This window comes from Chaetodon auriga, chromosome 18 (assembly GCF_051107435.1).
Source record: "Chaetodon auriga isolate fChaAug3 chromosome 18, fChaAug3.hap1, whole genome shotgun sequence".
Lineage (NCBI taxonomy): Eukaryota > Metazoa > Chordata > Actinopteri > Chaetodontiformes > Chaetodontidae > Chaetodon > Chaetodon auriga.
This window is the reverse complement of record NC_135091.1, coordinates 8,653,480-8,666,263: the sequence shown is the minus strand read 5'-3', so window position 1 is coordinate 8,666,263 and position 12,784 is coordinate 8,653,480. Positions and strand designations below refer to the sequence as shown.

The window sequence follows — 12,784 nt, the reverse complement described above, 5'->3', positions numbered from 1 at the left end:
AGCTGTCAAATAAATAGCGGAGTAAAAAGTAAATTTCCCTCTGAAATGTGATGGAGCACAAGTTAAAAGTAGTATCAAACAGAGTTCAAGTACCCCCAAACTGTAGCTAAATACAATACTGGATAAATGTATTTAGTTACTTCTCATCACTGTTTGTTGTCAAACTCCTCATCTTAACCTTACATCACGTTGTGCTACATAATAACTTTGGATCATTATGTCGCTTGAACATGAGTTAATAAAGACATTTTTTAAGGTTTGGGTCCAGAACAGGAGCTCCAGTCGAGCAGTCTGTGGCTGCAAAGTACCAGGTGAGTAATCTGTGATGTTTAGTTTTTACCAGATGTATAAGTGACTTCTAATCTTTGTTCACCAGACTTCACCTGTAGAGTCAGAGGTGGCTTTGGTTATGGGCTTCATTGAGTCTTCATTGTTACTGTGTGAAAGAGAGAGAGTGCAGGTGGTGAGCTTTTAGTTCATTTTAACTGATTTCTACACATATGATCCACAAAACTACATTTACAGTTTCCTTCAGGCGAGGCTATGTGTGTTTTTTGAAATGTTTGTGATACAGTGCAGTGACGGAGGCAGCTGATTTACCTTCTCATTAACTGCAGTGCAACAAATGCAATCCACCAGTAATCATGGCCTAATGCCATGCATAATTATTGCACACCTAATCCCCTCACAAAGAGCTTTGATAAGAAAAAATGACTCTGAGAATAATTCTACTGTAAGTGTGATGGTTTATGTGGAAGAAACTAATATGATTTTCTAAACTGACTCGTATGCCGAGCTCGGCTGCTTGCTCTAGTTCTGTGCTGGATTAACGTGCTGTAGAAAAGTGAAAATCTCAGGTGATGTAGAATGACTTTGCACCAAAGACAGAATGGACAGTTTATACACACAAAAAAAATAAATGATTGCTGCAGATTAATTTACATTCAAAACGGTCCGAAATGTGTCCGTGCAGCACCTTGCACAGCTTCATTTTCATGCCACGTCCACTAATCCATTACCTTCAGTATATCAGCAGTGCTCAGGGACGCAACCAACCTATAATAACTGTAATCTTGTAGTAATTGCATGTTGATTTTTAACTAAAAGAAACGTGCAATAAAAGATCTCAACGCTAGATTCTAACAGTGTTCATAAATGTAACGTTTAATTAATTCACTGCTAGAAAAAAAAGAGTTAATGAGTCAGTCACCATCTAAAAACCTCTTCACATAGAGTAGTTGTTTGATGAAATCACTGTATGTACGGTCTTAAATAATCAGTTATGCGTAACATTTTTTTACCCAAATGAAAAAAGACACCTCCGCACGCTCACCGAACGTTAAATTGTGCGGCCGTTCTTTCCTTTCTCTTGAGCTCTCAGCTTTTGTAACGTGTGAGCTGTGCAGTTGACTTCTTTAAAGCTGCGGAGGGGCCGAGGCAGGGACGTTGGAGCATGACGGCTGAAGTTGAACTGACCATTGTCGATGTTTGAGCGGCTGAGTGATGACACAAACCTTTGACAACAAGAGACTGGCAAGTGCACCTCCGCTGCACAGACCTTGAGATCATTTTATTTTCCACAACAATTATCCAGACAACATGTGAATAGATTCTTACTTTTTTCCTCTGGAGTGACCTTTTTATCTCTCTGTATATCTGCATCTGTATGTCGTGCCCCTCACTCTCTCTTAATATTTAAAGGTTTTGAGGGAACAGGGTGATGTTGAGGGGGACTGTGTGCCTGTTTGCAATATGCTCAAACAGATGGCAAAAACATACTTCGCTTTGCACAAGTTACCTTGACACAAGGCCGTTTCATATTTGATAGAAGAGCAGGGGATGCTCTTCATGTTGTTTCTGAATTTGGCCTTCGGTTTCCGTTTATTAAATACAATTTTTGTTAAATGACGGTTTTGTTCTTTGACAAGGTCACAGCCTCCTCTAGACTAAATGCCTTTGAATTTTCTGCTGTCCCCTACAATCACCCTCCGCTCCTCTGTCGTCTGCACGGTGCATCCCGTGTTTCAAAGCAGCGAATTTCTCCTTCGTTATGGCAATATTAAGAAACTGTTAGTCAGGACTTAAGTCGTTATGCAACCCCCACCACCAACACTCTAAGCTGTCAGTTAGTTAACTGACTGAAGGTCAGTCTTAGATTATGCACCTCTCAACCCCTGAGCAATGAATATGATGCTTTGTTGAACAAGGAGTAAACATATGCCCCTGGGGGCAGGAATTAGCGGACGCACACACATGCACCCTCTCTCACAGTGCATATGCAGAGTGAATGGGGCTTATTATACACCTGTGAGTGGGGTCAAAGTCTGTCAATCCCAAGCTTATGGTATTATGATAGATTATAGAATCACTCTCTAATGGCAGTCATTCAGTTTGTAATCTCAGCAGCTTGATGCAAAAGCACTCAGCGTTCCAGCTAAGGGTCTGTTGAAAATAAGGCCTTCTCCTCATTCATCCCTTCCTTCCCCCCTTTCACAAAGGTCTTATGACAAGTCAGCTGTTGGTGACATCACAGATGCTGGATCATATGTCAGAAACCTTCGCTGGCTGACTTACATCCATTGTGGCTCAGCAGAAACTGAGGCCACTTGAGGCCAAAAGAGCGGCTAGGTGCCCCCGGGGGCGAGAGGGCAAGCTGCCAACAGGCAGGAAGCGTGGAGGGGGGCGCTCCTCAGGGCAGGAACATCTGACCCATGTGTGGGTTTGTTTGTGTGGACAACCAGAGAGTGCCCATCTTGCCATCAGCTTGAGAAGACATTAATCATTTGTGTGTAGAGTGTGTGGGTGAATTAGAAAGTCTGGGTTCTGTGCATGTGAGTCACTGGATTTTTTGTTTTTCAACAGCACACATGAGACAGAGAGCCGTGGCTGCTGTTTAAACCATGCCGCTCATCATTTCAAGGATATTACCTTTTGTAACCTGAGAGGGATTTCGATCACAAGACAGTAGCGCCACCTAAAGTCAGCTTCTGAACGTAACACTGAAAGTATTCACATTGCTTTGCCTGGAAAGTAAGTGACTGATTTGTTTTTTTTAATATTAAAGCCCTTATAGGCAGCTGTGTTTGCTGTTTAATGCAACCCTTTCAGTCTATATTGAGCCATTTTTACTGCATGCAAATGAACACAGTTTATTAACAAATTTGTCATGCATCTGTTTGAATGCTCTTTCTTTTTTATCTGTATTTGGGATAATTTCTCAAGATTTCTGCACACAGTAAGTTCCCCTTGAAACACTACATTTGCTTTGCATTATTTGACAGATGCATTTGTTTTTGTCAGAGGCTCTGTCATCTCACATTGATCAAAAATCTCACATGTTATCTTTAAAAGTAGCCTGGGAGACCTCATTTGTACCTGCCAACTGCAACTGATCTTCAGCCTAATATGAAACATTGAAACATAATGTGGTTTTGTAATTGTGATAAAATTGCTTTAAGTCGTTTCCCATTCATCTCGACAAATAACACTTACAGTATAACAACTACTCTGAAGTTTGGAAACAGGATGCTGCCACTAGATGGCAGCACCGAGCCATGCATGATTTTATCAACGACTCCAGAGTGTCCGCCTGTCCCTGTTTTACTGTCTCTGCTTCTAATGCACTGTCTCTCAACTGCAAATCCTGTGCGACAAATGCACTTTCGTATCAGCCCACATATTAAAGTTGAACCCATGTGCACGTGATGCAGGTCCCCAACAACAGTAGAAGAGTTTTGTAGGCATAAACTGCCTTTACACTGTATTAAAACGTAACATAAAAGGAACACAACATCTAATTATATATCGGTCCTTTTAGTCGTGTCATAAAAACATTTTTCATTTTTTTCATGTCTTGAAGTTTCGATCTTACGAGGGGCACTTGAAGGCAGCACTCGTCTCTCACGTGGTTCCGTCGCCATAACAACGTTCATTAAACAGACCACCGATAGTCAAGTCCTGCTGGATTTTGCTAATTTCACCTCTTCAGTATTTCACACTTTTTGTCAGTAACCTTTACACAGTATATCCTGGAGATGGAAGAAGTTGATAAGGAGCCAGAAGAGGCGTCTGAACCTTCTGTGTTGCCCGAAAGTCAGGAGGCTAAGAACGGGTAACTGGGCTAGCTAACGTTAGCTAACTTTAGCTTTACCATACTGTTGCTACATACTGTGGAAAAGTCTGTTAGCATGCCTACTACTAGTAACTAATAACTAAACGGCTAACTGGTAAATAGTTAACCCAATGTATTTTTCAACCTGCATTGACTGCGAGAACTTTGTGTTTTTTATGTAATAATAAAATTAACAATAATATTAATGTGCAAAGTTTTATCGTGATTAATTTAGTTTTCATTTGAATACAACTGCTTAACATAGTGTACTGCACCTTTAGGGTCTCGTCACAGGTCAGTGTGGAGGTCAATGAGGAGTTCAAGGAGAGACGCCCTCAAGAGGAGGAGGACATGGAGGACAGTGAAAAGGTTTGTTTAGTTTTTAAGGTCCAAAGTCCTTTTCCCATTTTTAATCAATGTGTGACTACAGATTCATAATGTTTCAGTAATTAATAATAACCAAATAATAATAATTAATCTGAAATCACTCATCTCAAGGATTCGTTTTAGTTCTGTTTATTTCATTTAACAATGAGGATGATCAAATCTGGGTGATGTTAAGCATTGCATCAGTCAATAATAGCACCTCAATTTCCTGACCTGTGTTCACACACAGATAAAATCTAATTTCACTTGCAATGCCATAACTTGAATAGAAAGTGTCCTCTTTTATGTTAGCTGATCACTTCTCAGAGGATAATCAACCTGCAGAGAGATTTGCAGACGTCAGTGACCAACATCCAAACTGCAGCTGACGCCAAAGAGTCGATGCGAAGGAGAGAGTTGGAGGAAGCTCGGAGCCTTCGGTGATCTTTTGCAATTATATCCTTTACCACTACCTCACTGTTGTACTAAACCAACCCCTACCACATAGGTTACATGCTTTTAAACAACCCTTGGGGACAGTTTTACTTGCCACATCCTCCACACATCGTTAACCTTTTCCTTCTACCTTCCTGTTTGCCACCATGTTTGTCCGTCTTGGTCCAGATTGGAGAGGCTGCAGAATGATGTTAAATCCAGCCAGGAAAAATTTGAGGAGATCACCAGAGGGTGGTCGATAGCTAAGCAGAAAGTGATCCCTCAGGAGCTGCAGGAGGCCCTGAACCACCAACAGCAGTTATGTGCAGCTCTAATAGAAGACAAGAAAAAACTCATAAATGACCTGCAGCAGGTAAAGAAATCAATTGATTGATTTGTATTTTATTTTTAATAACGTCACCAACTAAATCCACACATATAAAAATATGTTTTTTGCCATTCTCCATTCGTTTGATCACTTCCTGCGTGTTGTCTGAACAGGAGCTAAAAGTTGGAGATGACCGCTATGTGAAGGACTTGAGGAGACAGGCAGAGGAGCTGGACCTGATGATGGAGAGGATGGAGGACCAGATCAAAACCCTGACAAAGGCCTACAGGGAGGAGCTGGCCCAGATGGAGGTACAACTTGTAAACATTATGCGTGCTAAACATCAGCTAGCTAGGTACCTCAAAGCACTGCTGATTCTCGGGGTCCACCCCAAGCTTCTTAAAATACATCCATGTTCCTTGCATCTTGGTCCCTCCATGGGTGATGCATGAGGCACGTAAGGAAACCATCAGGGAGAGAAGAAACAAGGAAATTTGTTTTCAGAGAACTGAGATGTCAGTAGTGTCAGTAAAGCCATCAAATAAGAGACTTGGGATATATCCTGAGTTCAGCCTCACTTCAGTCTTGTTTATGCGATTATTGTCATTCTCACTAATTGTTGCACTTGTGTTGTTGGTAGAGAGTTTATCAGCAGGAAAGTGAAGTCCTACTTACAAGAGACATGACCGAATGGGAACAATACATGAAGGAACTTATGGACAGAGAGGTCAGGACACACGCACACACACAACCTCCTGTCTTCTCTTAAATCATGTTTTATACCTTACATACATCAACTCTGTATCTAATGATACCTAATGTGTGTCTAGCTGGAGTGGCTGACACAGAGGAAGAAGAAGGTGGAGGAGTATGAAGCGACAATTCACAATCTGATGTTGGAGACTATCGAGAAGTACAGCATCGACCAGAGAGAACACAATGCAAAGTTTCAGGTTTGCACAAATATCAAGATGCGTCCCTGTAGCTTTTGTTCTGTGAGCTCCATTTAATCAATCAGTGCTCCTGATGAGCTCAGCATCATCCTCTGATGTTAACTGAAAAGGGAATGTTAGAGAGCGGTCTCACTAATACAGTACATCATGGTAGTGATTGTGATTATGTTGCCCAGAATAAAATGAAAATTCTTGTCAATGAAACGAAAGTGCTGAAAGACCTGAAGTCCCATTCTCGCCTCTGCAGGCTCTGGAGAGAGAGACTCAACAGTTAAAAGGCACCAGGATAATCACGGCGCTAAGACGAATAAAACTAGAGGATGAGAGAGGATTTCACCGCTTCAGCCTGGCCCACATGAAGAGCAGGATCAGCAGGTGGTACAGACTCTCTCTCTCTCTCACACACACACACACACACACACACACACTGTTATATTTAATTCACTCTGTTTCTTGGGATGGCTTTGTGTTTCAGTCTACAGAGAGAGATGAAAAACCTGATGGTTAAGTACACCAGTCAGGAGAAAGAGTTTACGAAGAGGAGCCGGTATTTGTCTGAGGACTACAAACGCAACGTCCACCAATATGAACACATGCAGAAGAAAATCAAGTGAGTCATACTCATCCCATGAGTTTAAAGTGACACTGGCATACTGTACGGTTGCTAAGTTCTTATACCTGAATCTTTTCGTATCCTCTCTTCTTTACACCTCTGCCCCTCCTTCACTTCACGCAGGCACTTCGCAGCCGCTGACATCAGAAAGTTCGAGGAGATGTGGCTCATGCTTGAAGCAGAGGTGAAGCAGCTGGTGGAGAGGGCTTTGGTCATTGACTCGCTGATCTGCAAGCAGCACCTTGGTTTAGCCTGGGAGCGACCTCCTATGCCGTTCATGGAGCTCTCTGGTCCCATCCAGCCTAAGACACAGGCCGTCTCCCAGTCCTTTCAAAGTGGGCGGGCCTTACGGCGTAGTCCGACGATGGTGGATGCCTCAGCTGGGCCAAGGCTGGAGACTGACACCGAGAGCATGGATATGGAAATGTACAAAGATGGGACAGCGGTGCAGAGTGAGAGCGGCGCAGAGGTGGAGGAGGGGAAGCTGTCGACTGAGACACTGAAGAAAGTGATGGAGCTGCTGTGCGATGAGACGGTGAGAAACAAGTTCAAGATTCATGTTGATTACAGAAGGGGAGGATTTATCACAATTTTTTGACAGTCAAAAACATATAAATGGTAACTAGCATAGACAGATGGAGTCATAACACGAGGAAGTATATGTGTCAGTATGAATACAGCATATTAAAGGAATAGTTGTTTAGCTGTTTCCAGTCCTCATGCTACTGTAAGATAAGCTAACTGGCTGCTGGCTCCAGCTTCATATTAGAGTGTTGAAGCCTCATGTTAGCTTCAGATCAACATTGGAACATAATTTTTCCCCTCATACATTGGAAGCACCTCATGAGGATATCTTTTAATGGCCAGTATTACAGCAAGCATACCCTTTAAGTTGAACATGTTTGCCTTTATACACCAAATCTGGTTGTTTCTTTGCTGCGTGTGAGCTTCAGTTTTCCAGATAGCTTTTAATGCGCCCCAGACTGCTGCGGTGAGGCTTGTAGATGAGCCGTAGGTTAATTGAAAGACACACTCAGCAGGCTGGAAGTTGTTTGTGTGTGTTGTGGAAGTGTTACAGATGTGTGTGTGTGTGTGCAGAGTCAGTAAGTAAATGAGTTTTATCTGTGCAATGAAGCTTTCCTCATTGAACAGTCTAATGTTATGGTGTGAAGTTATTGGCTACTAGTCAGCAAGAAAACCCAATACTATGAAATTACGTGACAGGCACCTTCCCCTGCCCTCCTGTCGTCCTATCTCAGGGCTTCCTGATGGAGGATAAGCTCCTGAACCTGCTGGCTCCCCTGGAGAAAGAAGAACAGACCGTCGTGAAGCTGGGCTCTCTCCTCTCTGTGAGCTCATGTCATGTAATCCATCAGCGTATCGTTGGACCGTGTGGGACAAATCCTGAACAACTGGCCATGTTTCATTTCTCTTCCAGTCTTTAGGCATTGAAGAGGAGGACGTGCCCAAGTTGGCTCATTTCTTAATGAAGCACAAACATCAGCAGAGAGAGCAGAGTGAGGTGAGGAGGGACAGAGATGCAGTGGATGGACGGATGCTTCATCAAAGACATTTCCTCATGGACAAAACACAGCCTGGCATCTGAGACGAGGTGATTAGTATTTCTGCATCTTCAGTGTTTTGTCTGCTGGCAGGATGTTTGCTTTGAGTCGGCTGAATCCAGCGATAAGGCAGAGGACGTGGAGACCAACTCTGTGACTGATCTGACGTCTGAACTCATTGATCCGAACCACATTGTGCCCGCTCTAAAAAGTTTCCTCCAGCGGCTGACGAGGTCCAGGTAAGACCACGTTATCTTATGTTTGTGCATTGGATTACTCTCCATTATGCATCAAAGGCTGTCTGTACGATTTGAACATGAAATCATGTGATACGAGGGTGAAGGTATCTTTCTCTATTAATATGTGATGCTACTGTGTTCCTGGTGCTTTCCAAGGGAGAGCTCAGCCCGCCAACATCCCAGTCTTCAGCATATAGAAGCCCGGGACTCTTCAGAGGATGAAGCCTACTGGGAAAGCATGGGCAACATAATCCCTGAGGACAAACTGAAACTCTGGGATGCAGCGGAGAACACTCTGAAGCAGTACCAGTGAGTAGCAACCACACACACACACACACACACACACACACACACACACACACACACACAAAGCAAGAATTCCTCTGTATTCAGATGGGTTTTTTCTTTTCTCTGCGTTTGCAGTTTGATCTTGACAGAGATCTCTGAGCTCATCCCTGAGACTCAGAGTCTGGAGCAGCAGAACAGAGAGCTGAGGATGCTGCTGCAGCAGTCTCTCAACTCAAAGGTGTGAGTGTGTGTCTGTTATAGTTTTACTGTATGTGTCACACTGATTTCCAGATATTCAGTGAGGGTTGAGAAACTTTCCTGAGAGTAGTATAGAAAACAAATAAAAACAGTACGACACTGTAAAGCAATGTGCATGATTAAATATTTTTTAATTTTTCAAATGTATGCTAAAGTTTATTAGTTAGTTGACCGAAAATTAACTGTTTCAACAAACAATTCTGAACATTTTCGTAGCCCACAATGGACAAAACAAACACTGACTCTTGGGATTACCTGTCATGTTTTTAGCGGCCAGCGTAGGTGATGCGAAGAGTGAGGTGTGGGGTATTCTGCAACTTCACCACTAGATGTCACTAATTCCCACACACTGGACCTTTACGTTTTTTTGCTTTAACAAATCATTAGGAAGTACATTTTTGCCGGTCACTGGGTACGATCTCCCAGGAAAATCAAGGCAGGTTAAACTGTAATTAAAACAACTGTTAGCATATTCAAACAACCCTGTGAACTTAGAAAAGCTGATAAGTGAGAAATAAATGTGCTTCTTCTCTAACATCATCCATATTACATATTTGATTCTCTGATAGGTCAGCACAGATCTGGAGATACCCTTATAATCCACACTTGGAATCAGCAGAACTGGGACAATTCAGCAGTAGTTTTAAAAGGTTTATATTCACTGTAAAATAAAGCCTCTATTAAATCACAGTGGTTTGCAGGTTTTATTTTTACAGCCCCAGAAGAAACAAAATAGGCAACAATTTACTACATCGGTAAGCATGCAGCAGCTCCTGTGGGATAAAGAGTGTATGCACGGTGGCACAGAGACATACAGTGGTTTCATCCAGCCATGTTGAAGAGCTTGTGGCTGAGCTCTGAGGGCAGGGAGAAGAAGAGCAGAGCCAGGAAGATCAGACCCAGCACAGCAGCCAGCAGCACCACACAGTGCAGCTTGTAGTGCCTCCAGGCCAGGATGCACACCGTCCTCACCGGGCTCAGCAGCCACGACATGCTGCCACTGGGACGACTGCACACAGAGATCCAGAGATAAATCAGCGGAAGTTGTCGTACTGGGTGAGTTGTAGTAATTTAAACCTGCAACAATTTGTTTGGCCACCGGATGGCAGTGGAAACAATATTCACTTTCCTTTTGGCTCCATTTTGGTCTCCACTCTCTCCTGAGAGAAATACCAGGCTTTTTAGTAGCTCCATTTGGGACTGTCCTCCACACTGGTCCTTAAAAGACTAGTGGCTGTTGTTGGATCAGGCAGTCCCAGATGGAGCCGGCTCTTCAGCCGCTAAACGTTAAACTATGTCACACACAAGCTGCTAACTTTGTCTGCCGTCTGGTGCTGGGGAGGTAACAAACACTGGAGTCTGTTCGCTAGCTTGTGCGAGTGAAGCAAAACAGTCACGTAGAGAGCCAGAAAACCCAAACAATGAGCTGGAAAATGCTTTAAAGCCACAACAGATGATAAAACAATTGATCATAGCTGCTTTAACAATCTCAAACATGTCGTCCATGGAATTCAGTTTATTTCAAATTGCCAAAACAGACAGAAAATAAATATTGCACACATTTCAACAGATATATAAACACAAAATCATTGTAAAAACAGGCAAGTTTAGTGCAAACGATAACTGTAATCGGTGGAACACATAATCACAAACAAAGACTGCAACACAAATGAGGTCAAGCACAGGCAATCACAGGCAAATTAGAAATTCACCACGAGTTGTATTTTCACTGATTTTGCTTGCTGATTCGGTGTATTTGTGTTTTCCATGGTGCAATCTCAGCATCATAGTAAATGACGGCTGCCTTCAATGATTTCTCAGAGAAATCGAAATCTAGGTTGAATGAATGAAAGGGAGCAACAGACACAGCAAATAACTCTGTTTCGGGAATTAGCCCAGACCCCTTTCACCACTCCGCTCAAGTGCACTTTGATCATACTCCCACGTTAGCTGTAGTATTAAAGATATCAGGGTTGGTGATTTGGGTTGTGTTGAGCTGGAAAGACAAGTCATGCCAACACACATGACCTCTGTGGTCAGTTATCACGATGACGCATGCATATTGACACATAAGTCTACATTTTGGGAGAAAACAGTAATACCCTTGAATCTTAGTCAAATTATATTTGCAAATAATTAGTTTTTTTCTCCTGTGAGGGTTTTATTAGTCCGACAGTGAACTGAATTTACACACTTGCACAAAAAGATGAGAATATTGACGCTCAGGGCATTCTGAGAGAATCGGCTGAGCTGTGCACGTCCACATATTATTAATTAAAAAATGTGACGATTTTTTATCATAATTATTTGCAAATACTATTTGACCAAAGTCTGTCTGGGTTGCTTCGATCCATTTAGCATTGCAGTTTAGCTGAACCCTGTTGAGCGGCTGTTAGTTCATCAATTTTGAAGTCACCTGTCTCATTGAATTTCATTAGGAAAATAGACATCTTTTTTTTTGTTCATTATTCTCGAAGTGTGCAAAGACCGCAAGAGCTATCATAATTTAAAAAAAAAAGGGTAGCACTTTGCTTGAACCCCCCACCCCCCCAGCCACATTTATAAGCAGTATATATACACTGATTAAATGATAAGGTAGTTATAAGCAGATTTAAGTGTTTATTAATGTAACTGTCGACAAATGTAACTCCTCTTGTGGACACTCGGAAGTGGAAGCTGGTTGGTGTGTAAACAGATGAATGACAGAGTAAATCACAGATATAATAATAATAATAATATAAAATATGTCTTTACAGGAGAAGCTGCAATTGCTCACAAATACTTCAAATTAATGACCACTTAAAACTCTGCTTACAACCACATTACAGTGTGTCATACAGTAAACACACAGGGGTTTAAGCAAAGTGGTACCAAAAACATTGTTCGTTTGTTCCCTGCGTCCCTAAATCAACACTGTAGCAGTAACGGGAGATCTTACAGCATCACTTGAAATGAACGTCCATGCAATCGTCTGACCACTAACACGACACTCTGATTTAGCTTAACAAGCTGTAAAAACAGATAAAGAAACATTCATTGTCATGTAACATCGTCTGAAAAGAAGGAGGAGAAGAAGAAGGGAGGGTTACTTTGTGGCAAATGATTGCTTTGAGTCAGTTCAAGGATGGAGTCCAGATACTGAGCGTTAGATTTGTTAGGTTTGCTGCAGATCGGATAGAGGGGACAGCTAGCGGTGAAGGTGGCGGTACGACCATCAGATCCTCCCTCCGCCTCCCTTCCTGTGGATGAGACTGAGGGAGACTCCTCGTAGCCGCCTCCCCCACTCACCCATCCATCTCTCCGACTGGCCACCCCCCTCCCTGCCCTCTCAGGCCCCCAGCAGCTTCTTGACGAGGTAGCCCGGCATGCTGTAGAGGAAGAGGCCCAGCATGATGAGCAGCAGCAGGGCCAGCACGATCTTGATGATCAGCCACTTGTAGCGGTTGCACACCAGGTAGCGGATGGCTTTCAGCGGGCTCAGGAACCACAGGAAGGTGGTGTCCGGGCGACTGGAGGGAGGGATGGAGGTTTTAGAGGAGGAAGGCAGAGAATTTGGTGATGAGGGCGTGCAGGTGGATGGAGGAGTGAGTCAGTGAAGGGTGAGTGATGGATGGAGAGGGGGGAGATGGGA

The 12,784-nt window shown here is 42.9% G+C and overlaps 2 protein-coding genes across 14 annotated transcripts in view; one reads left to right on the top strand and one right to left on the bottom strand.

Moving 5' to 3' along the window:
- Positions 1-3,808: 3,808 nt before the first annotated feature.
- drc1 (dynein regulatory complex subunit 1 homolog (Chlamydomonas)) lies at positions 3,809-11,347 on the top strand. The gene is made up of 16 exons (XM_076756822.1): positions 3,809-4,111; positions 4,393-4,480; positions 4,790-4,917; positions 5,102-5,285; positions 5,414-5,551; positions 5,881-5,967; positions 6,071-6,193; positions 6,441-6,568; positions 6,669-6,803; positions 6,930-7,341; positions 8,066-8,155; positions 8,245-8,328; positions 8,462-8,607; positions 8,764-8,916; positions 9,031-9,133; positions 9,723-11,347. Exons 1-16 carry the CDS (start codon positions 4,035-4,037, stop codon positions 9,750-9,752), a joined length of 2,106 nt encoding a protein of 701 aa, XP_076612937.1. The 5' UTR covers positions 3,809-4,034; the 3' UTR covers positions 9,753-11,347.
- The window catches only part of otofa (otoferlin a), a 71,058-nt gene continuing 68,928 nt past the window's right edge, over positions 10,655-12,784 (bottom strand). For all 13 annotated transcript variants that reach the window (XM_076756808.1, XM_076756809.1, XM_076756816.1 and 10 more), the window contains one exon: positions 10,655-12,662. Coding sequence is in view for 4 of the 13 variants with exons in the window: in XM_076756809.1 (XP_076612924.1) it covers positions 12,482-12,662 (181 nt within the window). In the remaining 9 variants the exon portion in view is untranslated. The remainder of the gene's footprint in view (positions 12,663-12,784) is intronic.